This window comes from Rattus norvegicus, chromosome 7, assembly GCF_021556685.1.
Source record: "Rattus norvegicus strain SHRSP/BbbUtx chromosome 7, alternate assembly SHRSP_T2T, whole genome shotgun sequence".
Lineage (NCBI taxonomy): Eukaryota > Metazoa > Chordata > Mammalia > Rodentia > Muridae > Rattus > Rattus norvegicus.
The window spans coordinates 79,144,906-79,170,354 of NC_141540.1; the positions used below are offsets into that span (position 1 = coordinate 79,144,906).

Genomic DNA, 25,449 nt, shown 5'->3' on the forward strand with positions numbered 1-25,449 from the left:
GAATTTCACACTTCTTTTCCCAAATGTAGACTCTGGCTCTGCTAGTGGCTAAGCTTAGAATTGAAAAGTAAATTCTTTCAAGAACGTCACAGTGAGGCAAAGCACCACCTTTTATGTAGTGAGGAGCCCTTCTCCTTTCAGAGTCCCACTGCAGGCTGGACAGCCAGCACTGGGTCATAGGTACCCACTGGGGAAAGCAGTAAGTTTCTAACTCCCAGTAAAGAGCAGTGAAGGTTTTAAGGTTTAGAGCAACACACAGCCCTTTTCCGCTCAACTCTTTGGGCTAGAATGAAACAAAGACGAGAGGGTTATTTATGACTCTTTGGAATTCTGTCACTTGAAACCATGGTATCAGGGTAGACCAGATATTTATTAGGGGAGAAAGATGCCTTTGTCCCTCATACCTATCCACATTTCCACGGGATAGTGACAGAGTTCAGAGCATAACTTTCTACCATATGTAGCTCCTCCAAGGAGTGTCTAGGTGGAGGCTATGAGTCAGCTGGACTTACCTGCAGAATTTACTGTTGCTTGGGTCACTCTGAGCAGGGCAGAGGAAACTGGGTAGACTCATGAACTTGGTTGATGACCTGTCTGTGTCTAGGATGTCTCTGTCCTAACTTATGCTTTCTAATCAAATGGCAAATGCTTATGGTTTTGTGTTCTATGTATTCCTTACCATTAGATTGACTTCCTTACAGTGAGCTTCCTGTAACTGGGCACCCAAATAATTAGATCTAGGTACCAGAATTTTGTGAGCATCCAATTCCAGGTGGATTTTCCTTGCAGAAGAGATGGATGCCCTTGGTGGGCATCCTACTGCATTCTCTGACACTTGCATGCTACCACACATGGACCTCGGAATAACAACCACAAACACACAATGGTTTATGCTTCTCAAGGGCTCTTGTGTACAAAATCTCACTGGAGCTTGCTGCTTGCTCTAGGAGGGAAACAGAACAGGCCTGTCTGTTTAGCCCCATTGTCGAAGGTGGGTACCAAGACTCAGAATTACGAAGCACCTTTTCCAGCGGTGAACTGGAATCCACAGCTTATGGTGCTTAATTTTGTGCATCAGTTGGTTGGACCACAGAATGCCTATCTGTGGTCTAATATCCTGGTGGGTCTCTAAAGGCATAGCTGGATAAACTGAGTAAGGCAGACTTACCTTCTCTAATGTGGGTGGGTCTCAATCAGCAAGGTTGTTTTTCCTTTGCCTCCAAACTCAAATGGAAGGTGGGTGGTTAGCACACCCCTATATCCCAGCACTCTGGAGGATTGTGGGTCCCAAGCTAACCTGAGCTACAGAGTGAAAGCTCACAAAATGAACCAAGAGAACAGGCTACAGCTCAGCTGATGGGGAGCTCGCTTACACAAGAAGTGTTTGTTCAGTCTCCCGCACATGGTGGTGCACAGCCTTAACCCCAGCACATGGAAAGGGGATAGAGGGAGGAGGATCAGAAGTTCACAGTCATGCTTACTACATTGTAAATGCAAGGCCAGCGTGGGCTACATAAGACTCTTTGTCAAAAATAAGAAAGCAAGCCCCATAAGTGAGTCTCAGGCCTGTTGGCATCTGTACTAGAATTGCATTATGATTCTGGGATTTCAGCATGCTCACTGTAAGCTTATTGGCCCCTATAATTAATTCCTTATAATAAATAAACCTCTCGGAGATGTGTGTTTCTGTGTTGATGTGTGTAAAATGTTTGCTTTATGAGTTAGATTTCTCCAGAGAATCCTAGGATGCCAAGTCTCTCAAGCTGACCCACACTCATTTGCTGACACTTCCCCTGCTCTGTGGTGGGGAGGCCCTGCCGTTAGTCAGCTCAAGGTCATGTCTCAGCCCGGGCTTCCTCACCAGGACTGGACTTAGGTACCAGAGCATTACCAGCTGAGTGGCAGAAGGAAGACTTCCCATACATTCTCAGGTAGACTGTGGCCTCCCTGGCACAGGGTTTGCCCAAAATTCTCCGCAAGGCTCCTCTGTGCTCCCTGCACATCCTGAGAGCAAGATGAGAGGAAATGGTAACGTGACGTTTCCCAGCAGTTCCAGGCGAGGAATTTGACTCTCCTGAAGGGCCTGTGTGTCAGCCCTACCAAATCTTATCCCTGCCCTGTTTAAAACAAAAACAAACAAAAAAAGCCACAACAGATGTGCCACGACTGCTAACTCTATCAGTCTTCTTTAAGTTTGGAATGTGCAGGAGGCCCTTCCAACCAACAAGGCATCGAAGGGCAGGCTTCAGCGTCTCATGGCTGTTGTCCGTAGCCTGCATGTCCCGTAACATCTAGTTATTCCCGTCCCGCGGTTCCACAGGTTCCCTTTCAGTTCAGCAGTGATTGAGGCCCTGCTATGTGTGAGTTGCTATGCTAGACGCTGAGGGCAAGGTTCAGAGGCTCCTTGTCATCACGGAGTTTTACAGTCAAGGAAAAAAGCAGACATTAAGCAATTTCAGTAAAGGGCAATGATTATGCTGATAGTGGAAATGTCAGGGGAGAAGGTCAAGGAAAACATTCCGCACACGTGGAGTAGCAATAAGGCTCAGAGCTTGGACACTGGGTACAGGATAGGGTGGGGCTGGAGGGGAGGGGCTGGCAGAAACCTAATGGTACCAGGTATTGGGGACCCATAAACAGCCCCAAGCAGCTGCTACCAGCCACCTGTGCCTACCAAGCACCTGAAACGTGGTCGTAAGTAGGAGGTGCTGTAAGCATGGGAGAGTGGGTTCTAAGAATAACTTGAGAAGAGATGGACTATAGATCGTTAGCCATTACATCGACTCAATGTGGAAATATTTTGGATATACAGGGTTAATGTTAAAAATTAGTTTTATTTTCACTTTACTTCTTTTTGATGCATCTACTAGGAAATAATCTAAGACTGGGTCTCATTACGTTGTCCTCATTACCTGGAACTTGATACGTAAACTCAACTGACCTTGTATCTGCAGTCACCCTCCCCAGTGCTGGAATCAGAGGTGGGCCCCAGCCTAGCAGAAAATGTAGATTACATATGTGACACATATTTGTTACCCAGTACTGTTGCAGGCAGTGGCTTAGACCTGGAGTCCACGAGGCAAAACTGCAACAAATTTGAAGCCAGCCAGGGCCACAGAGCAAGACTAACCTGGTTTTATGAAAACCAAAGCAGCTGAGTTCCGTGGTGCACAGCAAAGCTCTCTGCACATCCGGGTGGAGGCCAGGAGTCAGGAGTTCAAGGCCAGCCTTGACCACCTGTCTCAGGTTACACAAGGAGGGAAAGAAACATCTGGGCTTCACTCTGAGTGTTCTGCACGTCTTTGAAATGTTTAACAGAGGTGCCTTGATCAAGTTTCCCTTTTCCAAAAGGAAAGACTGGTTATCAGGAAGAGACTAGAGAGAAAACCAGAGAGGGGCTGTGAAGAGCCGAATTAGACAGGCTGGTAGCAGGGAAGGACTGAAGGAGAAAACTCCAGCTCTGGCTACAAGACGGTATCAGAAAACAAGGAAGTAAATCCCCACCATGTACAGGCCAAGAGAAAGGAGGGTGGCAGGATCAAGGCCACTGTTACAGGGGTACTTTCTCACTCGTTCAATAACCACTTGCTAATAACTGTTGCTCCAGAGGAAAGGACTGGCTGAATCGTAGAATTCCCATCCTCATCCATCAAAATGGTTAACCATGCAGGAGGTCACAAGGACCGCACCAGGACAGCTGAGTCACAAAACTATTATAACTTACGGAATGACATCCGTCTCCACAAATCATACTGACACGAACAGCTAAGTATCTAAGTTAGTCTTTCGTATAGAATCTCAAGGAATATATGATGGAGGAATTACATACCATAACTTCCCTCAAACAAGATTCATAGATGGATGGTAAAAACAGACAAAACGGGGAAAGACTTATGCGAACTTGGAAGTGTGGTGCGCACCTAATCCTAGCATTCCAGGGGCACAGGAAGAATTGCTGTAAGTTCCAGGCCAACCTGGGCTACAATGAAACTGTCTCAAAAAGTGAGCCAGAGGTTTCATCAGGGACTAAGGTGGCCTTTGCAGATGTTGTCAAGAGCAGTGAGTTTTAGACCAACTAAAATAATGACCTCATTAAAAAAAAAAAAAATCACACCCTAGTTACCATTCTCCTAAGGGACTAGCAAGTGTTTCTCTGCAGAGGGGGCTGGCCTTTCACGCAGCTTAAGTAGCAGTTTGTCTGTTTTATCTCTTCCTGGTCTGAGTGAGTGACAGGTCGGCCTTCTCTCGTGGCAGTCACATTGCGGGTGAATTCTCTGGGTTATGGTTAACTCAAACACCCCTTACATCATCTTAACGAAACCTGGCCTCAGGTCCTAATCTAGATGAGATCAGTAGGAAGGTGAGATGGAGAATGGGTTTTATCACATGCAATAAATCCACTATGTATACCAAAGAAAAGTCTTTATTGTAAACAAGGTATAAAGTACAACAAAAAATATTGTGCAAATTGTAACTCGTGATTTTTTTTATAATTTTTAAGAAAACTCTTTTTTTCAAGGGTTCAAGTTTGCATGTCAGAAACCTATGAGATACAGAAACGGTTTAAATGGGAAGGTATGGTGAGTTTTTCACTGTGGACTTTGAATAATTTACCTTTACTACCAAGTGTGTCTTCTATCCACTTTACAACAGAACAGAAATACTGTTAGCAAAAGTCACTGCTTTCAGGTGGGGATACAACTCGGTGACAGAGCTTACAGAACACAAGCAAGGCTCTGGATCCCCAGAACTGCCGGTGTGACCACATTATGACACTTTAAAGTCTCGGAGTTTCCCGGACACCCAGACACTGCAGCGGCAGGAAGAACATATCTGCACCATGAATATCCTTGTCAAGTCGGAAGTGAATGTTCTAGTAACAATTTCCTACCTATCTACTCAGACATCCTGACAAACTCCTATAAATAAAAGGACACCTGTCCATCTGTGATGGTCACTAACTTCCTGATTTGATAGAAACAGTGTACGTCTGACGTAAGTGTCCTTTGCTGATGACATAAGCCATCTTTCTCAAGGAGTCATCTCAAATTCTTGACATCTCTTCTTTACGACACATATTTTCACTGCCAGATTGTTTTCTAAACAAAGCGCAGCGTATCTTAAGTCTATAGGAAACACATTGGTGTACAGTTTTCAAATCTACACAAAAAACTGCAAGCAAACTAATATCTAAGGTAGAGTAAAATGCCTAAACTTTCAAAACAAAAGGCCAAAAAAAAGAACTTTAGCTGCACTTCCAAGCAATTAAATTAATGAGAGTTCCAATCCTTGGGCTCCCCTTAGCAATGTACAGCTGTTCAACCTCAAATACCAACAACAGTGGAAGAAATGATAGTTTTCTATACTTAGCCACGTCCACGGAGTTGACTGTAAAGACTAGGAATAATAAGCAAGATAACTCTAGGAGAAGATGACACAAACTCACTTTCTAGCTGCATTTCTGTACCGTAATTTCAGCCTCTATATTCTCGAAACCAACGCTTTAAAAGAATCACACTGCAAAGCTGGTCTCAAGTATAAATGGCAAAAACAAAGTACCTGATATGTATGTGATTCAAAACCTGTGCTGTGCTCATCTCATCCGAAACCTTCCAAAACTACTCAAGGGACACGAGTGTTCTCATCTCTCTACGTGGTAAGAAATGAACCCCGCCCTTCTGTGAACTGCCTGTGGCTGAAGCACTTCTCGTCATCTAACCCAGGCTGGGCCTCCCCCCAGGCCAGGGGCTTCTGCTTTAGGCCCTGTTGGAGGGCCGCAGACTTGCAGAAGCATTTGACACGGTCACCGGCTCGACTCTGACCAAAGTTTATTCTGAGTCTCCATCTTCTGGCCGTCACTGTGCCGACGCTGTGGCCGGAGGCAGAGCGATGTCATTTAACTTGCTCACTTCCATTTGCCAGTTTGGCAGCTTCTTGGCTGATAGGTGTCGCCGGGCATGTTTGGTTAAATGGTCACTTCTCATGAACCGACGGTCACACATGGGACAGGCAAATTTCTTCTCACCTGTGTGTGTCCGCCGGTGTCTGGACAGTTCATCGGAACGAGCAAACCTCCTTTCACAGCCTTTCCAGCTGCAGCTGAAAGGTTTTTCCCCTGAAGCAAAGAAAGCCGGATGGTTACTATACATGTACAGTCTTTAAATTATAGACGTCACCACATATAGAGACATAAATACAGAGATATAACTTAAAATGAAGGCTGGTCAGTTCATAAATTATCAAAGTATTACTAGATATGCTTGGTGTGGTGGCACACACCTTTAATCCCAGCACTTGAGAGACAAGAGGCAGGAAGGTATCTGAGTTCAAGACCAGCCTAGTCTACGGAGTGAGTTCCAGGACAGCCAGGGCTGCACAGAGAAACCCCGTCTGAATATAATAATGTAACAAATACATATATATTATGTGTACTACTAGATATGTTGTTTCCTCTGCCTTCACTTCCCAAGTGCTGAGATTACAAGGGTGTGTCACCAGGCCCAGGAACAAACTGAATATTTTAGAGATACTGAATTATCCACCCCAACACCCCCACTTGCACTTGTGGCTGCAATCGGACTCCACATGCACACCCATTTCAGAGACAAAGCTCACGTGGTCAGTACCTGTGTGTGTTCTCACGTGGGCCTTCAGATGGGAACTTTTAAAGTAAGTCTTGCCACATCCTGGGTGGCTACAGATGTGACTTCTTACTCTGGACGAATCAATCTGGGGAGTAACCCTTGCTGCTGAAGGAGAGAATCCAGGCGCAGGGGCAATGGGAGACAGTCTGGTGCCATTGGGGCTCACCACTGGAGGCTTTGGGCTCTGTACAACGGGCTGGGGTACCACAAACATGACCGTGCCCTTGGGCACCTGAGTGCCCATGAACAACACGGGTGAGCAGACAGCGGGTGGCTGGCTGGGCGGACTGCTGGGGACAACTGTGGTAACGAGAGAGTTGTTTGCTGGAAGGGGAACCATCTGGCAGATGACAGGCAAGGGTGGCACTCCCCCAGTGGACACTGTAGGTGAAGACATCAGTACTGACTTCTGTACTGGGGACGTGGGAGCTGGCTGAGAAGACCTACAGATGACTGTCTCTGAGGAAGGCACAGCAAAGTCATACGGCGCAGTGCCAGCCTTCTCAGCGCCATTCGCCGCTGTGCTGGGCTCAGGCTTGGGTCTGTTTGGTGACACAGCAGCACAGGGTATGTTCTTTCGAGTAGCCTCGACATTTATGTGGGTTCTTCTCCGGAAAGAATTGTCCTGGTAGTTGAGGATGCTAGCTGCTTTCACAGGGCAGGACTGGTGGTTACAGAGTTGGGCATCAGCTGTGTGACGGATGACACTGGTGGCTTGAGCCTTAGGGAGGGGAGGGGCAGCTAATGGGCTCTTTTCCTCCTCTTTAAAAGGAGCGATGCTGGGAGGCTTGGCAGCATCGGAGAGCGATCTGAAGTGACCAGTAGGTGGCGCTGGTGCCGTCAGATTTGACCCCTGAGAGGGTTCGAAGTCAGAGGGGCTGTAAGGTGGAGTCAAACACTACAAAGACAAACACAAGGAGAGAAATTAGAGGTCCATTACATAAACACTGAAAAATGCTGTCACTTCTGCCCACTCTTGAGGAATACTCACGAATGCTGGGACGGTCTGAAGGTCAGGCGTCCCTGGAAGCAAACTGTCTTCCTCTGAGGTATCAGACACTGGTGTGACAGGCCTGTTTTCAAGGTATTTCTTGAAGTGAGACTTCCAGTCGCAGCTCATGGACATGAGCGCTTCCACAGCTTCAAAGTCACTCTGTTCAGCTTTGTCCCAGGGATGTGCTCCCTCTTTGGACTTTTCAGAAATTAGTTCCATTTTCCCCTCCTACACAAACGAAAGTTAAAGCCATCGGCTATTAGTTTTCCAAACCACAGGGATGTACAATGTTCATTGTTTTAATTTAAAGTTAAGGGCCACCTTATTGCCAGAAAGGGGATTAAGACCAGTGTCCTAAAATGTAATTTGACTTAAAAAGTAAACTACTTCCAGGTGAGAGTGGTCTCTAGTTATCTAAAGTGTGAAATGGGTAACATCATCACATATGGGAAGATTAAATAAAGTAAGTGTACACACACAAATACAGTCAGGCATGGTGGGATACATGTATAGTCTCAGGAATGTCAAGGCCAAGCAATTGGAAGCTGAATCTCGAAATGCAAAACACACGCAAAGCAACCAAAAAGGGAAAAAATGTTTTGGTCAAGTCTCATTCTCTTCACATCTATGATTTTACCGGATTTATTCAATGCAATGCTTTTCTATACCACAAAAGACTAGACAGGCATAAAAGGTATAATGTTCTTGGGATATGAAGAAAAACAATAACGAAACCCCCAAAAACTGAGTACAAGTTGGTTTCAATTTAAACACGGCTTGATAACCGATCGTGCTGGGTGCAACACCGTCAACCTAATGTCTCACACTGAAAGTTCTTTGACCTTCATTTAAAAAGAATCGCCATCTCTACCCTCCTCTCAAAAACCTAATACATAAATAAAACGGCAAAGATAATCTGAAAGCCTTTTTTTTAAAGATGCCTATCTTCCCATTGAGGGTGGGAAAACAAGACAATGCTCTTGAAATACACTAACAAGGTAATTGCATAATCGTTCGCGCCTTTATGTAAGCTGCAATGGATGAACACTGTAAGTGTAAAAAGCCTATGGTCACCGACTCAAAGAAAGGGGTGGAAAAAAAGGCAGGCAGGGGTGAAGAATGTGCGCCGGGAGGGGAAGCTGGGAGGGGAGCGAAGAGCTGGTGCGAGGCAGGAAAGGGAAGCCGGGTGGAGGCGGGGGCGGGGCGCAGGAGGCCGGCGGGGGAGATCCTCGCTGGCGGGGACCGACGGATGGGGCCGCCCTAACCTCAATGAGGCTGGCTGGTGAGTCACCGGGAACACTGCCCGCCGCGCGCACGTCCCCGCGCCCCGCCCCTGCCATTGGCCAGCCGGCCTGCGGCCCGTGCCCGGATTGGCTGGGCGGCGCAGGGTGGGGGCGCGAGGAGGGGGCGAGGCATGTGAACAAAGCGTGATCAGCGGCTGCTCCGGGCGGCGCAGGAAACGTGAACTGGGAATTGCCGCGCCGTCACCTTTCCCCTACTTCCTGAGCACGGGCCCCCGCCTCCACCCGGCCGGGGAGGGGCCGCGGGCGCCGCCGCCAACCGCTCGCCAGTGCGCGCCGGGCGGCGCGAGGGCTGGGCGGTGTCGGCTCTGGAGGCACCCGCCCCTTCCACCTCCCCCGAGCCGCGGTTCCCTTAGGAACCGACAGCAGGGCCGGGCCTCGTTCCCGCCCCTGGCGGAGGCCAGAGCTGGGTCACTCGGGGACGAGGAGCTCCCCGGGCGCACCCGCTCGCCGCCCATCCCTGGCCTCCGCCTCGGCTGCGGGAGGTGGAGCCGGGTCCCCGCGGAAGCCCGACCGCCGCCCTCCTCCTGCTCGCCGCCCCCGGGGAGCGGCCGGAGCCTGGGCGCTCCGCCCACTCGGCCCGCGGGACCTCAGCCCACCCGCGTCTCCCGCAGGCGCGGCGTCCCTGGCTGCTGCTTCCGGCAGCCTGGGCCCCCGCAAGCCGCGTCTCTGCAGACTCCCAGACGTACGGCGCCCACAGCACGGGCTCCAGGCGCCCGGCCCCACGGTTCCCGCCTCGACACGCGGCCCCCGCGTCTCGCGGTCCCGACTCCCCCGCCCAGCTGTCGGGCTCCAAGGCAGGACCCTGCACCCTGCCAAGAGTAGTCTACAGGCAGCCACCTGCCTCCGCCTGGGATGAGAGCCCCCTCCCGACGTCTGCGGGGGTGCCACGGCCCCCCTGGCGGCCGGAGAGCCCGCGTGCCATCCATACCCCGCGCGAAGCCGGCCATCCCCTCCCCCAGCCCCGGGCTAGCCCAGCCGCGCGGTCTCCACCTGGCAGGGTTCCCCCCTCCCCCGACGAGCAGGCGCCCGCCTCTCGGGTAGACAGCCCATGAGTAGTCTTTGCCACCCGGAGTCGCATTCCTGCTGCAGACGGGCATCTCCCGCCAGAGCCAGGTGCAGGGCGCCCCCTCCCATCTCAACTGCGCTCCCAGGGAGACAGCTCCTCCAGCTCACTCGCCTCCTGGGGTATCCCCGAGAGTCCCCCTTGTCTCCTGGACACCCAGGGGTAGGATCGCTCTCCCCTGGTGCACGTCCCAGGCTTTTTCTTCCGACCCCCTCTTCTGCACATGCCCTCGATGATATTCCCAGCCTACAGGGAGGAAAACCCTTGCAAGACCCCGCTGCAGCCTGGGTTCTCAGGCGTGGTTTATTTAGGGGCTCATGCTCCCTCCGCTCTTCGGCTGGCTCCCGGACACAGCAGGAGGAAAGGACCAGCATCTCCAGGTAACTTACCGAAGCTTGCTGGAGAGAAGCGCCGAAGTTAAGCATGGTTGGCTGCCTGGCCGTAGGTCGCGAGCTGCTTGGCTGCTGGCTGCCTAGCCACAGACGGAGCACTGAGACACTAGACGTCGACGCCACCGCGCTCCGCGCTGTCTGCCCCCCTCCCCATGCAGGTAGCCGCTCTGCCTGCCCCGCGCCGCGGGCGGGGTGGAAGGCGGGGCGTGGTATCGACCAATCAGCGGCAAAGGTGTGTGAGGCCTCAGCCAATGGGCTGGCGGGGCCACGCGTGATCAGCGGCTGCCCGGCTGCAAGAAGCTCTGTCAGTGGAGCGTGTACACAACCCGAGGCACCGTGTTCCCTCCGTCCAGCCCGGGGGAACTACGGGGACCACCTGACTCCGTGACGCCCCTCGCCCAAGTCTTCAGTACCCCGCCCATGCCCGGAGGCGGCGCCGCCGGCGGGGCATAGCCGAGAGGCGCGGTGGCGGCGACCAGGCTTTGCGGAGAGCCGGCCCACGTGGGGGGTGGGGAGGGAAGCCCGCTCCGCCCAGTCCCCTTCGCGCCCGCAGCGTCTGGGCCCGCCAGGGAGTGGGCGGGACCCCGAGCAGAAGGCGGAGGCTGCAGGCGCGGCTCCTGGCCACCAGACGTTCTTTGGAAGCGCGGTTCTCGTGGGTCTTGCGTGGAGGCAAGAGCCGGGTGAACCACTGAGTGGCATTTCTGAGCATTTGCCGGATTTTGTCACTCTAAACCGTGAGGACTGGGGAGAACCAGGGCGAGGTGGTGGCGGCGGGAGCCCTGTCACGGAACAGACACCTGCTCGCACTCACCGCCCACGCCCAGGCGGCAGGCGTTGGCTCGTCCTCCCATCTGCAGCACAGGCACTGGCAGCAGGGCCCGCCTCTGCGCGTCCCTCCCGTCCTTCTGGGCGGTTGGTGTGGGGACTACGGGAAGCTGGTACCTTAGGGCTAGTGGCGTGGCCGGGAACCCTAGACTCGAGTGCTCGGTGGCAGAATCGAGTTTGAGTTTGGTGTAGTTCAAGTTTAAAATACAGTGTTCGAGCTGTTTCTAAGGTGGACTCCACTTCCCCCACCCGCGGGACCACAGTCTTCGCCGACGCCCCGCCAAGAAACCGCTTGTGGGGATGGGGTGAAGAAAGCATGTTTATTGGTGGGATTCCTGACTGGCTCAAACACCGAGTTCCTGTCCCTGTCCCCCTTCACCACTCCAGGGATTGGGGGCAAGCTGAGCTTCTTAAGGAAGCCAGCCTTCTGTGTGCAGCAGCCAGGGCTGAGGCTGTAGCCTCCTAGACCCAGAGCTCTTGGCTCCTCGTTGGCGCCCTATTGCCCCACCCCCTTGCCCGTTTGTGCGGGTTCACAGCAGCTGTTGGAGCCGGAGGCAGTGATAACGGGGCTTAAAGCAAACTAGAGATTTTATCGTCTCTCTTGGATCAGGCGGATCATGAGACAAAAGTCACTGCCCTCCTATGGGCTTTTCAGCCTGCCGAGCTAGACGTGCTAAAGCACCAGACTAGGTAAAGGAGGGGAATAGCTTTAGAGGCCGCTAGCTCTACTAGCAGCATCTATCTGATGGTTCCTTCTGGTATACCTAAAGCCAGCCAGCAACAAACTTAATGACAGTACCCACGGGCCAGAGAGGCCCTGGGTAGGGGTGGGAGCGGGGGTGGGGGTGGGGGTATGACTGAATGGCCTCCTGTCACTGCCAGCTTTGAATCCGCTGGAGGAGCGCCAACTCAGCAACCCAGGCAGCTCTTCCTGCCTCCCTCCACCCGGTGCCCCTGCTTCTGTCTGCAGGAGTGTCCCTCCCTGCAGGCTTCCTTCCGCTTGGGCTGGCCCATCCTGTTGATCTGAATCTGAAGGGTTGGAGCAGCTGGCCTGGGCACCTGCTACAGCGCAGGAAGCTCTTGTGTGTGCCCAGCGGCAAGCCTGCCTGCCTTCCTGTCAGGGAGCCGCCTCCTGGAGAGGTCACAGCCAAACCCACCAAGCCTGAACCCTGTGCGTTCGAGAATGTGGGGCCTGCTGGTGTGGTGCCCCCACACCCACCCTGCAGACCGAGTTGTAGGGAGCATTCAGGACCTGGAGTGATCACAACAAGAAAGAGAATGAGATAGGAAGCTGGGTGGTGGTGGCTTAATGCCTGGAGATTCAGAGAAAGCCTTCCCCAGTCACTTCAGACTCAATATCACCAAATCCAAAACTCCTTTTCCTATGCGGTCTTAAGGGGTGCTCATTGCCTGTCCAGCCACAAAACTTACGTGGGACCCAGTTAGTTCCTAGCTCAGAAACACTTACATACTGTTCGTTTTACAAGGTTGCTCTGTCTGCCTATCTTCCTTCACACACAGCCCTCCTTTTTTTTTTCTTTAGGAGACAGGGTCTCACGAGGTAGCCCCGGCTGTCTGACACTTCCTCTGTAGACCTGACTGCCTAGACAGCCCTCCTTCCACGGCCTCCCAAGTACTGGGGTCATTGGCATGAGGCAGGCACTTGGTTTGGTGCTTTCACCTCTAGCTTGGAAGAAGCTATTTCTCTTTGTAATCCCAGGACATCCACCCACATCACAGCTTGCTCTTCAGAGCCCAGATGCTGTGCTTAAAATTAAGATCTGATCACAACACTCCCTACTTAAATAAATGACCTTTGCCTATTGTTATCAGGAGATAAAAGGCCACCCCTTTGTGAGATGACCAGCTACTCACACAACCTTCCCAGACTTTTAGTAAGTCCTTCCCTTTCCCAGAGCCGTCATATAGTGCATACATCTCCATGCCACACTCCCTGTTCAATAAGCACTGTCATTCAGGCCTCCATTCATGGATTCATTCAACAAACGTTATTGAGAATCTGTGTGTTCTAGGCTCCCCAGTAGACTGGTCTTGAGCCCTTGAATCTCCTGCCTCTACCTGCCAAATACTGGGATTCCAAGGGTGTGCTGCTGCACCCTGCTTTACTTTAAGGTTTAAAGTTTAAGCCCAGCATTTGAGAGGCTAAAACAAGATTGTCATAAATGAGACCACCCTGGGCTACATAGTGAGTTTCAGGTGAAGACTGCCTACTTTGGAATTTACAGGCTATGGAATGACATAAGATTTGGTGCAAAGAAAGGCTAGACTGTTTTTGGAAGAAATGATTTTTTTTTTCTTTCTGAAGGGCCCTTTTTCCTCTCTGGTTTCAGTGCCTCCTTGCTGTGTTGGTGAAGCCTTCCTAGATAACTCCAGGCTGAATTATTTGCTCTCCCCCAAAGCACCTTATGTTAGAAGTAAAGGGCTTATGTCTTATTGCAAAACCCTTTTATAGTATTGGATCCTGCCCACCCCCGACTCAGATCCGAACTCCTATAAGACGGTGGCCATTTCATAATGTCCCCTCACATATACCCTCAGGCTGGCCTGGAACTCTCAGCAAGCCTCCTGCCTCAGCCCCTGAAGTGCTGTGATCACTGACATGAGCTGCTATGTGCCAGTTCCGTGTTTATCTTTCTTACTTAGTATTTGTTCTTTAATAGGTACTCGATACAGTTTTTCCAATGAAAAAAATACCAGACTTGTTGCTGAAGACCCTGTGGGATTGCAGACAGAATATGGGCCAATACGTGAGTGGAAATATGAGTCCTTCTATAACCTTCTCTCAGATTGTATTGTTATAAGGTCCTTCATAGATGTAGTCATAGATGTAGTCATCTTGGGCATGAGTAAGAGAGGAGACTTCTTCCATGATGGGAAGTGGTACCTCAGATGCTAACCCTTGTTGGTAATGGCATTGGTTTCCCTTCAGTCAGAATAACGATGTTAGAGATCCCCCAATTTAGGTATGGATCTTAGAACACACAATGCACCTAGCAGCTAGCTTCTCTTTGCTCCATACAGTCACCAGGTCTCATCCCTGTTCATCCCTTTATGGCTGTACCCCACGTACCAGCCATTAGCTGAACACTGGGGAACCATCATAAAAATGTTCCCACGTTGAAGGAACTTCTAGGATGCAAGTAACATTAGCCATCACCACATTGTGGAAGATGCTAACAGAGCTGGTGCACAGATGGTTTCGGGGGTGCTTAAAACAGTGTCAGAAAAGGCTTCCCCGAGTTAATTCTCAAAGCCTATGGAGTGGAGGAATAGCAGCCATTCAGTATACGCTTTAGAAATCTGAATCACACACTTGAGAGGCAGGATGAGGATGTGTATGTCCTTGAAGGGATGTAACAGAATGTTGTTCCCAGGGCCGATGAGGGTAAGGGTTAGCAGGGATGGCCATTGTAAGTTGCTCATTTCAGCCAAGTGTGGAGAACAGACCTGAGGAGTGAGGGCTAACACCAGTGTTGAGGTAAAGGTTACAAAAATGAAGCCTAAAGAAAAGAAGTAGAGGCAAATCGGAGAGCCTGGGGCAGAGATGTAACTTGCTTACTGGATACGTACTCACTACGTCTAACGAGAGAGACATCCATCACTGCCGGAAGGGACCACAGAAAAGTCATGGGTTGTGGAGGACAGAAAGCCATTGTCAAGTTCGCTTTCTTTTTTTTTTTTTAAAGGTTTGTCTTTTTTTTTTCTTTTTTTTTTTTTTAAATACTGTGTATGGGAGGGGGCGATGGCCACAAGAGGGCATTGGATCCCCTGGAGCTGGAGTTAGGGACAGTTGTTTGTCACCTGTTGCTGGTGCTAGGAAATGAACTCAAACCTCTGCAAAAGCTGCCCATGCCCTTACCCTCGGAGCTCTCTCTCTGTAGGTCTGACACGTAGACTTAAGGCATGCAAGAGTCTGTGTGGCATATTGGAGTAGAGGTGGTTTCTGTCAGATCCGGAGTTTAGGTGATAACTTGTGGGCTGGAGAGGGAAACACAAAAATCCTCAGGGCATAGCGGCATCTGAAATCAAACCGAGAAATCCCAAAAGAGAAGGAAAGACAGGAGGAAACCTGGTGCAGGCATAAGAGAATGCTGGCTGAGGATCCTGGGCCGGGAGCTCCACTCCCTAGGTCTGGCTTGGTTGTTTGGCCTAGTGGGACAAAGTGTAGACCAGAGGCAAACAGAGGCTAATGGAGAAGCTGGAAGTGTTCTAAGGACTAAAGAGCGTCACCTTGGCCAGTGAATGTTGGTTTCATTACCAGGATATATTGATCGCCTTTTCTCACACTCATGATCGGACACCTGACTAAAACTATGTAAGGGATTGTTTCTTTTGCCTAACTTTGAGGGTTACATCCATCACAGCAGGGACTGACGGCCGGGAACACAGAATGACTGGTCACACTGTCCAAAATCAGGATGCAGGGAGAAATGGACGAAGGTGCTGAGCTGCCTCTCTCCCTCTACCCAGTGCCAGCCAGCCCAATGCCACGGGGCTCCCCACGTTCACAGTGGGTCCCCTTTCCTCACATGAACCTTCCAGGAAGCAAGCACGGAATAGACACATGCCAAGACGTGCCCAAGGCAACTGTGAATCTACTCAGGTTGATGATGATTAATGATCACACCTTGGAATTCAGTGCACTCGGGAGGCAGATCTCTGAGTTTGTGGCCAGCCTTGTCTACATGGGAGTTCTAGGACATCCAGGGCTACATAGTGAGAACCTGTCTTATCAAAAAGCAAAAGGAAAGATAACGATTGTATGTGATTTAAAACCTATTTGATAATATTTTCATTTCTTCTCTGTAAAGTCATGCGTCTACATAGCTTATTTTGTCCATATCCATCTTAGTTAGTGCTCCTTGCCCATCACCCTCCAAACCATGCATTTTTTTTTTGTTGCTGTTGCTGTTTACCCTCAGAGGCCAGCGTGTGTGTGGATGTAGAGCTGTTCACTGGGCCGCAGGCAGACTACAGCCATGCCTCCCGCCCCGCACAAAACAGTGGTGCTTCCTTCAGCTCACAGCCCTCCTCCTCTAGTCAGTTCTTACAGGCTTTATGAAACAAAAAAGTTTATTTTTATTTTTTGTAGATCAAGCTGGCTCCAACGTGGGAGATCCGCCTGTCTCTTCCTCCTGAGAGTTGATATTAAAACCCAGCCAAGCCGATTGGTGATGGTGCCTGCTTTCAGTCCCAGCACTTGGGAGGCAAAGGCAAGCAGATCTCTTAGTGTGAGACCAGCATGGTCTACAGAGTGAGTTCCAGGACAACCAGGGCTACACGGAGAAACCTTGTATCAGAAAAAGGGGGAAAAGAAACCCAGCCAAGAAAAAACTTTAAACAAGGCAATGTAATTCCAGCACTCAGGAGGAGCACTCAGGAGGGGAAGAGGAGAATCACAAGTTACAACTTACACTAAACAGCGAGTTTGAGGCCTGCCTGGACTATATCGTAGACTCTATCTTTTAAAAAGAAATGTATGTTTTTTAACCTTTAGCTCTCCTTGAGTAAATCAAGTCCTGCTTAGCTTTCAATATGTGACTCATTCAGAATGGTATGCCTGTAGATGAGGAAATTCATTTCTGAAGAGAACCAACCGTCAGGAGGCAGAGGCAGGCAGGCTAACTGCTTCAAGTCCGACTGCAGTCTGGTCTACAGGAAATCCATCTTCCAACCTCATCTCCTTCAGAGCCCCCGCCATCTCCACACCTTGATTCTAAGTGTCACTTGCACTTGTTTTCTTTTTCTTTCCTTCCTTCCTTCCTTCCTTCCTTCCTTCCTTCCTTCCTTCCTTCTTTTTTGCGTGTGTGTGTGTGTGGGGGGGGGAGTTTCTCCTTATAGCCCCTGGCTGTTCAGGAACTCACTGTGTAGACCAGGCTGGCCTCAAACTCACAGAGATCCACCTGCCTCAGCCTCCTGACTGCTGAGAATAAAGGCGTACACACCACAGTTCGACTCTTTCTTTTTAACTTTAGGTTGTCATACAGAATAACAGATCCGATCATGGTGTCCTCATGCATGTCACTATCACTTGCTTATACTACAAGTCAAAGGTGGTGCTGAGGATCCCCCAGCCCAGGTCTGCATAAGACGTGGACATTTCCCTCTTCATCCTGTTGGGAATCAGCCCTTAGACACTGATGCTTGGGCACAGTGAGAGCCTGTGTGGAGGTGAACACTGAAGTAGTCCAAGTGTGCCTACACCAGAGCAAGGTTACCTGGAGTTCTCCATCCTGTCCCTCGGGCCCAGCTAATACCACACCAAGAGGACATGAGGCTTCCCACTCCAGCTCTGGCCTGTAGGGTCGGGAACAGTGGTAGACCGCTGCTCAGGTGTAATTCCTGGGCTCTCCCCGAGGCCTCTGCAGGGATCATGGTTTAGGGAAAGGGAAAGAGGGTGGCCCTTTTCTGCAAGAGATGCGTGTGTGTGTGTGTATGTGTGTGTGTGTGTGTGTGTATGCACGCACACTCGGAGCTCCAGAGACAGTTTGTTTTTTCAGAATACTTACAACGTACAATATTTAACACTGTCGACTTGGAAGGATCTAGAATCACTTAGGAGACAAACCTATGGGCATGTATATGGAGGTTTCTAGATTGTAAAAGGGTGGCAGAAGCCCACTTTAAAACTGTGGCTGTCCTATCCCATGGGCTGGGCACCCAGACTGAATGAAAAAGAGAGCTGAGCAAGGCACTCCGTCCTCTCTGACTCCCGACTGCACACATGAGCAGCTGCTCCACTCTCCAACCACCATGCTTTCCCCGCCATGACGGACTCCTCCGCAACCTGCAAACTCAAACCCTTCTCCCCTAAGTTGCTTTAGTCAGATATCGAGTCAAGCAATGAGAAAGAACTATACACAAGGAAATGTTATAATTCTTTATTTATTAATTTGTGTGTGTCCGTGTGTGTGAAAGGAATCGTAAATAGCCAAGAGCTGAGCCAGGAAAACTGACAACATATAGATAGAATGAAAAATGTATGTACAAAGAAAGAGCTTGTTGAGCGGAGAGAAGTGTAGGATGTGGAGGTATAGAAGGAACGATTCCCAAACCTCCACCAAGCCACCCAGTGGCCAAGGGAAGTGCACCAGTGATACGAAGGGAAAGGAATGGGGAGTTGACTAGTGGAGTGCCTGTGCTCCAACCTGCTGCCTGTGCTTCTACCTGCTGCCCATGTCTGAGCCTGTGTGTCTGTGTGTCTGTGTCTGTGTCTGTGCCTGTGCCTGTGTGTCTGTGTCTGTGTGCCTGTGCCTGTGCCTGCTGCCTGTGCCTGTGTGTCTGTGTCTGTGTGTCTGTGCCTGTGCCTGTGCCTGTGTCTGTGGCTGTGTATCTGTGTCTGTGGCTGTGTGTCTGTGTCTGTGCCTGTGTGTCTGTGTCTGTGTGTCTGTGTCTGTGCCTGTGTGTCTGTGTCTGTGTCTGTGGCTGTGTATCTGTGTCTCTGTCTGTGTCTGTGTCTCTGTCTGTGTGTCTGTGTCTGTGCCTGTGTGTCTGTGTCTGTGTCTGTGTGTCTGTGCCTGTGCCTGTGCCTGTGTCTGTGTATCTGTGTCTGTGTGTCTGTGTCTGTGTGTCTGTGTCTGTGTGTCTTGCCTATGTCTGTGCCCGTGTCTGTGTCTGTGCCTGTGCCTATGTCTGTGTGTCTGTGTCTGTGTCTGTGTCTGTGTGTCTGTGTCTGTGTGTCTGTGTGTCTGTGTGTCTGTGTGTCTGTGCCTGTGCCTGTGTCTGTGTCTGTGTCTGTGTCTGTGTGTCTGTGGCTGTGCCTGTGTCTGTGTATGTGGCTGTGTGCCCGTGTCTGTGTCTGTGTCTGTGTCTGTGTCTGTGTCTGTGTCTGTGTCTGTGTGTCTTGCCTGTGTCTGTGCCCGTGTCTGTGTCTGTGTCTGTGTCCGTACTTCTACCTATTGCCTCTGCCGCTCCTGTACCTGCTGAGACCACCCCTGTTGCTTGGCTTACTGAGTTTAGAGGCTTAATTTGACCATCCACTAAAATTTAATTAAAAACTTTAATCAAGCATTATTTTGAATGTGTATATTTCTCTCTCCCTCTCTGTGTATCTGTGTGTATGTGAGAGAGAGAGAGAGAGAGAAGTGTGAATATAGTATATGTCCACATGTATATATACACATACATGAATGTGGAGGCCAGAGAGGACATCGTGTATCCTATACTGTCACTGTCAATTTGTTCTGTTGAAACAGGGCCCCTGTCACATCACACCACACCATATCAACACACAGAGTCTCTAGTGCACACAGACTTTTACTTGTGTTCTCAGGATTTGAACTCAGGTCCTTGTGTTTGTATAGCAGGCACTCTTACCCCCTCCTCCCCCCCCACCCCAGCCATCCCCTCAGTTGGTTTTGTTGTATTTTAGAGACAGGGTTTCATGCAGCCCAGGATGGCCTCAAACTTTCTATAAAGCTGAGGACAGACAACCTTAAACTTCTGACCCTCCTCTGTCCACTTCCCGAGAACTGGGATTGCAGGAATGACCACCACACTCAGATCTATGCACTGCTGAGAAGCCAGCGCAGGACTTGGACACGCTGGGCAGGCACTGCCACTTGACCTACTTCACCAACCTACAGGATGGCTTTTTTGGCAACACAATCTAATTTGTCTACTCTCCAGCCAGTGCTTCACCTTCCTGAGAAGTGAGAAGCCGGCGAAGTAGTTTTCAAGGTTCCACAAAGCAGTAAAACACGGAAATCACTCTTGGAGCTTTACAAAATGAATCCGCTGTGTTGCCAAAGCCTGAAAACGCTGGAAAGGCCGAGCTGAGAGGGTCATGTACAGCATCAAGGATTGCCAGGGTCACAGAGTAGCTTCCAGTTTAAGATCCTCCTGCCTCAGTCTTCTAAGTGTCAGAATTACACCTGCATGCCTTTGTGCCTGGCTTCACTACTGACATTAAAAAACACTTGTTTATTTTTATTTCCTATGCAATGGTGAACATCTGTCTGTATGAGGGCATCATAGTCCCTGGAACAGGAGTTACAGACAGTTGGGAGCTGCCATGTGTTTGCTGGGATTTGAACTCAGGACCTCTGGAAGAATAGCCAATGCTCTTAACCACTGAGCCATCTCTCTGGCCTCACTATTGGCATTTCAGTATGCATATTTTCAGTCTCTGCTCCGCCCTCCCGCTTCCTTCTTTCCGCATACTATACAAATATGGAGCCATAAAAACATTACTCGGCCGCCCAGAAGATAAGACACTTGCCACCCAAGCCAGACAACTGAACTTCAACCCTAGGACCTGCTGTAGAGGAAGAGAATTGACTCCTGAAAGTTGTCCTCCGATTTCTACAGGCTCTTGGTGGTACACACACACACACACAACCTAAACCTTAATAAATTACTATTTTATAATCTCTCCTTTCCTTTTGCAGTCCTGGAGATGGAACCTAGGACCTTGAATATGCCAGGCAAACACTGTACCACTGAGCCACACCTCCAGTCCAGTGACTTATTTCCAAAACCTAAGTCATCATGAGCATCTCCCTGCACATCAGACAGTACAAAGGTAGGGCCATTAGAATTTGCTTAACAGTATGAGTTTCCAGTTTCTTGGCATAATCCAGTTGTTCTTACCTGTTCAGACTTCAGTACCTTGACATTGTGCCTGGTATAGTGGGTCTGTTTCAAAGGCCAAACGTCTGCCTTCTCTTTTGCAGCCCGTGAGTCACCAGTGGAAGCCACGGATGACGGTCTCTCTGCGCGATGGTGGCGTTTTAAGGCAAGTGCTCTACACCGAGTCACGCCTCCAGCTCTTAAATAAGAACACTGAGAGATATATGAACTTTTATCACTGTATTTTATTATTATGCACCAGGGACTCACATTTGCTAGGTAAACCTTCTACCATAGAACTCTATGCTCTGCCCTCTTATGACGTCTTGAGTTGAACTCTTTCGAATGTCGATGTTTTAGAGCAAGGGAGGGGGTCACCCATGCCCCACTTGGCCTTCTTCAGCTCTCACACCAAGAAGCCATGCCGTGCTGTGCTGCAGAGTGCGGTTTCCAGGAAATCACTTCCAAACACAAGCACAGGAGCCCTTGTGGCTGTCTAGCACCTACAACTGCTGACCGCAGCATAAGTGAGTGCAGAGGTGACTCACACCAAAGACAAGTGAAACCCATGAGCTTGGAAAAGAGAGCATTTTCCTGGTAGGCAGGTATCAAATGATCCGAATGTAAAGTGATCACTCGGCACTGCAGCAGGGCTCCTTCACAAACACAAAGCTTTAGTGAGGCTCTGCAAGCATAGCAGTGAGGAGGCAGAACAGACCTCGAGGCATGGTGGCCGTGACACAGTACCCAAGTCCCTGATTTCTGTTAGCGAAGTCGCAGGGTCTGCCGACGCTACTGTAGGTCTGTTCCCTATCATCGCAAGGAACGAAACGCTGGGGTTTGGTTAACGTTTAATGAAAATAGAGATACTGATTTTTTCCTGTCAGCTTCAGAGACCCCTAAAGTCTATCCACAGATGCCTGCAATGTCTCGAGACCCCCCTTATCATTTCACTTAGCCTTTAAAAAATTAAATTATAATTTCAAAAATAACAAAGATGTTAAGGAAATTTTTATTTTCATTTTAAGTGTAGGGGTGTTTTTCCTGCATCCATGTCTGGTATCATGTGTACGGCACCTATGGAGGCCAAACAGGAGTGTTAGATCCCCTGGGACTGGAGTTACAAATGGTTGTGAGCCGTCATGTTGGAGCTGGGACTTTAGTCTGCGTCCCTAGAAGCTCTTAGTCATTGAGTCATCTCTCCCCACCCAATACCCTAAGTGACATCCCTCGGCCTTTTAAGAACAGAGTCTGAATAGAGCTCACTCCGAGGCAGGACTCCCTTATTTCTGCTCACACCATGCACACAAAGACCCAGCTGTCCTTGATTCTTACCCCCTTCGGGTTGTCATAACAAAATGCTGTGAGATGGGCAATTTATAAACAGCAAACACTTCTTTCTTATGTTTTGGAGGGGTGGGATGCTCACCATCAAGGTACCACCAGACTGAGTGCAGTGCAGAGCACTTCCTGTGATTGTACCTTCTCTTCTCCCCCCCCCCCCCCCCCCCCCGGGGCTGGGTACCGAACCCAGGACCTTGCGCTTCCTAGGCAAGCGCTCTACCACTGAGCCAAATCCCCAACCCCTATACCTTCTCTTCTAATGGTATAGCAGTCATTGCTCTCGACCTGCAGTTCCCTTCCAGTGTCTCCCTTCCTAAAGCTGTCTCTTCAGGATAGGATTCCAACATAAATTTGGGGGTTCACAAACATTCAGACACGGTTGCTTTGAAGGTGGAGAGGGATTAAGGCTGAAGAGGCAGTGGTTTGGTCTCAGGCAGACAGCACGAACCCCTGAGAACGCAAGGCTGGAGGCCCCACTTTCAATGTTCCTTTGGTCAATCCAAGAATAACTCTTGGGGCTGGAAATGAATGACTCTTCCTGGTTTTTTATAGTTGGGAGTGAAGAAAACAGGGAGAAGGAGATAGAAACAAAGTGTGATGTGAGAGGCAGCGGTACAGTCTGCAGACCTCCCTGTGAGTGTCCCTCTAGAGTCTCAGGCTGCTCCGTTCCTCAGTGATAACTGGAAATGACTAGTAAATCAGGGGTGTTGGGAAGAGTTTAAGACAGTCAATGAGGAGATTTTTTTGGTAAACATGGAAGTATGGTTTCCCAAGCCTCTTTATACGCTAAATATCTTGTTGGTCTTGCAAAAGCAGACAGTCCCTTCACTACCAACAATTGTGATTTTGGTGCTAGAGATGTTTCCCAGGCCTTGTGCATTCTAGGCAAGGGCTGGACCCCTCAATTATATATAGGCCCCGGGAGCTTTTGAGATAGGATCTGTAATGTTTGTATATGCTCAGCCCAGGGAATGGGACTATTAGAAGGTGTGGCCGTACTGGAATAGGTGTGTCACTGTGGGGGTAGGCTTTAAAGACCCTCACCCTAGCTGCCTAGAGACCAGTCTTGTGCTAGCAGCCTTCAGGTGAAGAGGTAGAACTCTCAGCTCAGCCTGTACCATGCCTGCCTGAACACTGCCATGCTCCCACCTTAATGATACCGAACGGAACCTCTGAATCTGTAAGCCAGCCCCAATTAAATGTTGTTTTTATAATGTTGCTTTGGACATGGTTTATTTTGTTTTGAGACAGAGCTGGTACATAGCTCCCCGTGTAACTGACTGCTCCAACTCTTCTCAGCTTCTGTCTAGGAACGGCTCACATTATCAAGGAGAGAACAATGCAGCTAACAGTACAGAACTCTCCAGCATGGCTGGAAAGGTCACCAAGTGGTGCCATCTCTCAGGGAAGCAGTATGCCACCCCCCCTGCCCCCCCACCCCCCGCTGCCCCAAACCTATTACCAAGTGCTTGAGAGCAAGCAGAGTCTAGGTGTGACTGAAGTGTTCAGCTTCCAGACTCCATGGCTTCAGGTGGCAAGTAGAATCACATGAAATTTTACCAGTGACTCTGCAAGAGAGTGGCGGTGGGCGGTGGGTATCTATGCCCAATGATTTACAGCCGAGGCAGACACCTGCTTCACATGCTGTATATGACGAAGTCCCTTCCGATTTGGGGACGAGGAACCTTGCCACCATCTGCCAAGGAACTGACCCAGTAAGAGCATGAGACTCCTCCTCCCAAAGCAGACTGTAATTAGTATCTGCTGTTGGTGAGTTCTCCAGGTCCCCACAGCCTCTCAGAAGAATTCAGGGGACCTAGCCTGGGAGGTGGAGGAGGAACTGGCTGGAGAGAGAGAGAGGTAACCAGCCAGGCTGACCCGTTTTGATGCAAAACCTAGTACAGCAGAGCTTAGGGTTGTCCTGTGTACTTCAGGCCTGGTAATCCCTGCTAGGGGAAGGCTGAGGCAGGAGGATCAAGATGTTGAAGCCCAGGCCTGTGTGTGAATCAAGGCCAGTCTGGGAAATTTCCTAAGACTCTGACTAAAAGTTTTTAAAAACTTAAAGACAGGACCGGAGGTCCAGTGTGATGGCTCAGTGGGTAAGGGCCCGTGCCACCAAGCCAGCAGCATGAGCTAGGTCAAATCATTTGCTGTTACAAATACAAGTACATGGGGTAGAGAGATGATGGCTCAGTAGGTAAGAGCTGCTCTACCAGAGGACTCGGGTTCAACTTCCAGCACCCACATGCAGCTCACAACTGTCTGTAATTCCTGTTCCAGGGAATCTCATACTCTCATGCAGGCAGACAGACAGACATGCAGGCAAAACACTAATGTACATAAAAATAAATAATTTAAAACATACAAGTACCAGGTAGGAGTGAAGGGAGCCCTGAAAACTTGACTTGTACATGTACATGGTGGCATCTGTGCATTCTTGCGTGCACAGAGTAAATAGATACATAGAAATAAAATTATTTTAAAGAAAGAGACAAGGAAAGGGCTGAGGGTGCAGCCAGGTGGCAGAGTGTGTAGTCTGGTGGCAGAGTGTGCAGTCTGGTGGCAGAGTGTGCAGTCTGACGGCAGAGTGTGCAGTCTAGTGGCAGTGTATAGTCAGATGGCAGAGTGTATAGTCTGATGGGTGAGTGTGTAGTCTGGTGGCAGAGTGTATAGTCTGACGGCAGTGTGCAGTCTGGTGGCAGTGTATAGTCTGGTGGCAGAGTGTATAGTCTGATGGCAGAGTGTGTAGTTTGATGGCAGAGTGTGCAGTCTGGTGGCAGAGTGTGCAGTCTGGTGGGAGAGTGTACAGTCTGATAGCAGAGTGTGCAGTCTGATGGGCGAGTGTGTAGTCTGGTGGCAGAGTGTGCAGCCTGGTGGCAGTGTTTCAGCAGTGTAGTTTGCTGTCAGGCCTGCGATTTCTGCAGTAGTCTCTACTCATTGGATTAATCCCATTTAACAAAAGAAAAGTTTGTCTATGTTGTTTCCTGAGACAAGTCTCTCCTTAACCAGCTTGGAACTCACCATGTAGAGCAAGCTGGCCTTGAATTCAGGAGAGCTCCTCTTGTCTCTCTGCCTCCTGAGTGCTGGGACTACCATCATGGGTTACTAGGGCCCTACAAAGAGGGGAAAATACCTTTTCGCCAGCACCCTTGCTGGTTGGGGAGCCAACACTCCTAACCTGGTAGAATAAAAAGACCCCCACAGTCAAGGGAAAGCAACTAAAGGCAGAGGCGTTGCTTCTGGTTTCCTTCAAGGTCTCAGCACGGCCCTGTGTGGTTTTCAGTGCTAGTCA

The 25,449-nt window shown here is 49.9% G+C and overlaps 2 protein-coding genes across 2 annotated transcripts; one reads left to right on the plus strand and one right to left on the minus strand.

The window, feature by feature from the left end:
- Nucleotides 1-4,407: 4,407 nt before the first annotated feature.
- Klf10 (KLF transcription factor 10) lies at nt 4,408-10,476 on the minus strand. Its single transcript, NM_031135.2, is given in 4 exon segments — nt 4,408-6,115; nt 6,627-7,542; nt 7,636-7,866; nt 10,395-10,476. Coding segments are annotated over 4 exon segments (1,443 nt in total). The 5' UTR covers nt 10,431-10,476; the 3' UTR covers nt 4,408-5,855.
- On the plus strand, nt 8,758-21,809 carry LOC134479897 (uncharacterized). The gene is made up of 6 exons (XM_087559892.1): nt 8,758-8,920; nt 8,986-9,230; nt 9,296-10,385; nt 13,904-13,990; nt 20,633-20,766; nt 20,918-21,809. Exons 1-3 carry the CDS (start codon nt 8,758-8,760, stop codon nt 9,992-9,994), a joined length of 1,107 nt encoding a protein of 368 aa, XP_087416018.1. The 3' UTR covers nt 9,995-10,385; nt 13,904-13,990; nt 20,633-20,766; nt 20,918-21,809.
- Nucleotides 21,810-25,449: the final 3,640 nt, after the last annotated feature.

Excerpts from the sequence above, each read along its gene's own strand:
- LOC134479897 (XM_087559892.1), top strand. The coding sequence starts at position 8,758 with ATGTGCGCCGGGAGGGGAAGCTGGGAGGGGAGCGAAGAGCTGGTGCGA. Across the intron at positions 8,921-8,985 it reads AACCTCAATGAGGCTGGCTG|CCGGCCTGCGGCCCGTGCCC; the intron begins GTGAGTCACCGG and ends GCCATTGGCCAG. Across the intron at positions 9,231-9,295 it reads GCGCGCCGGGCGGCGCGAGG|GAACCGACAGCAGGGCCGGG; the intron begins GCTGGGCGGTGT and ends CGGTTCCCTTAG.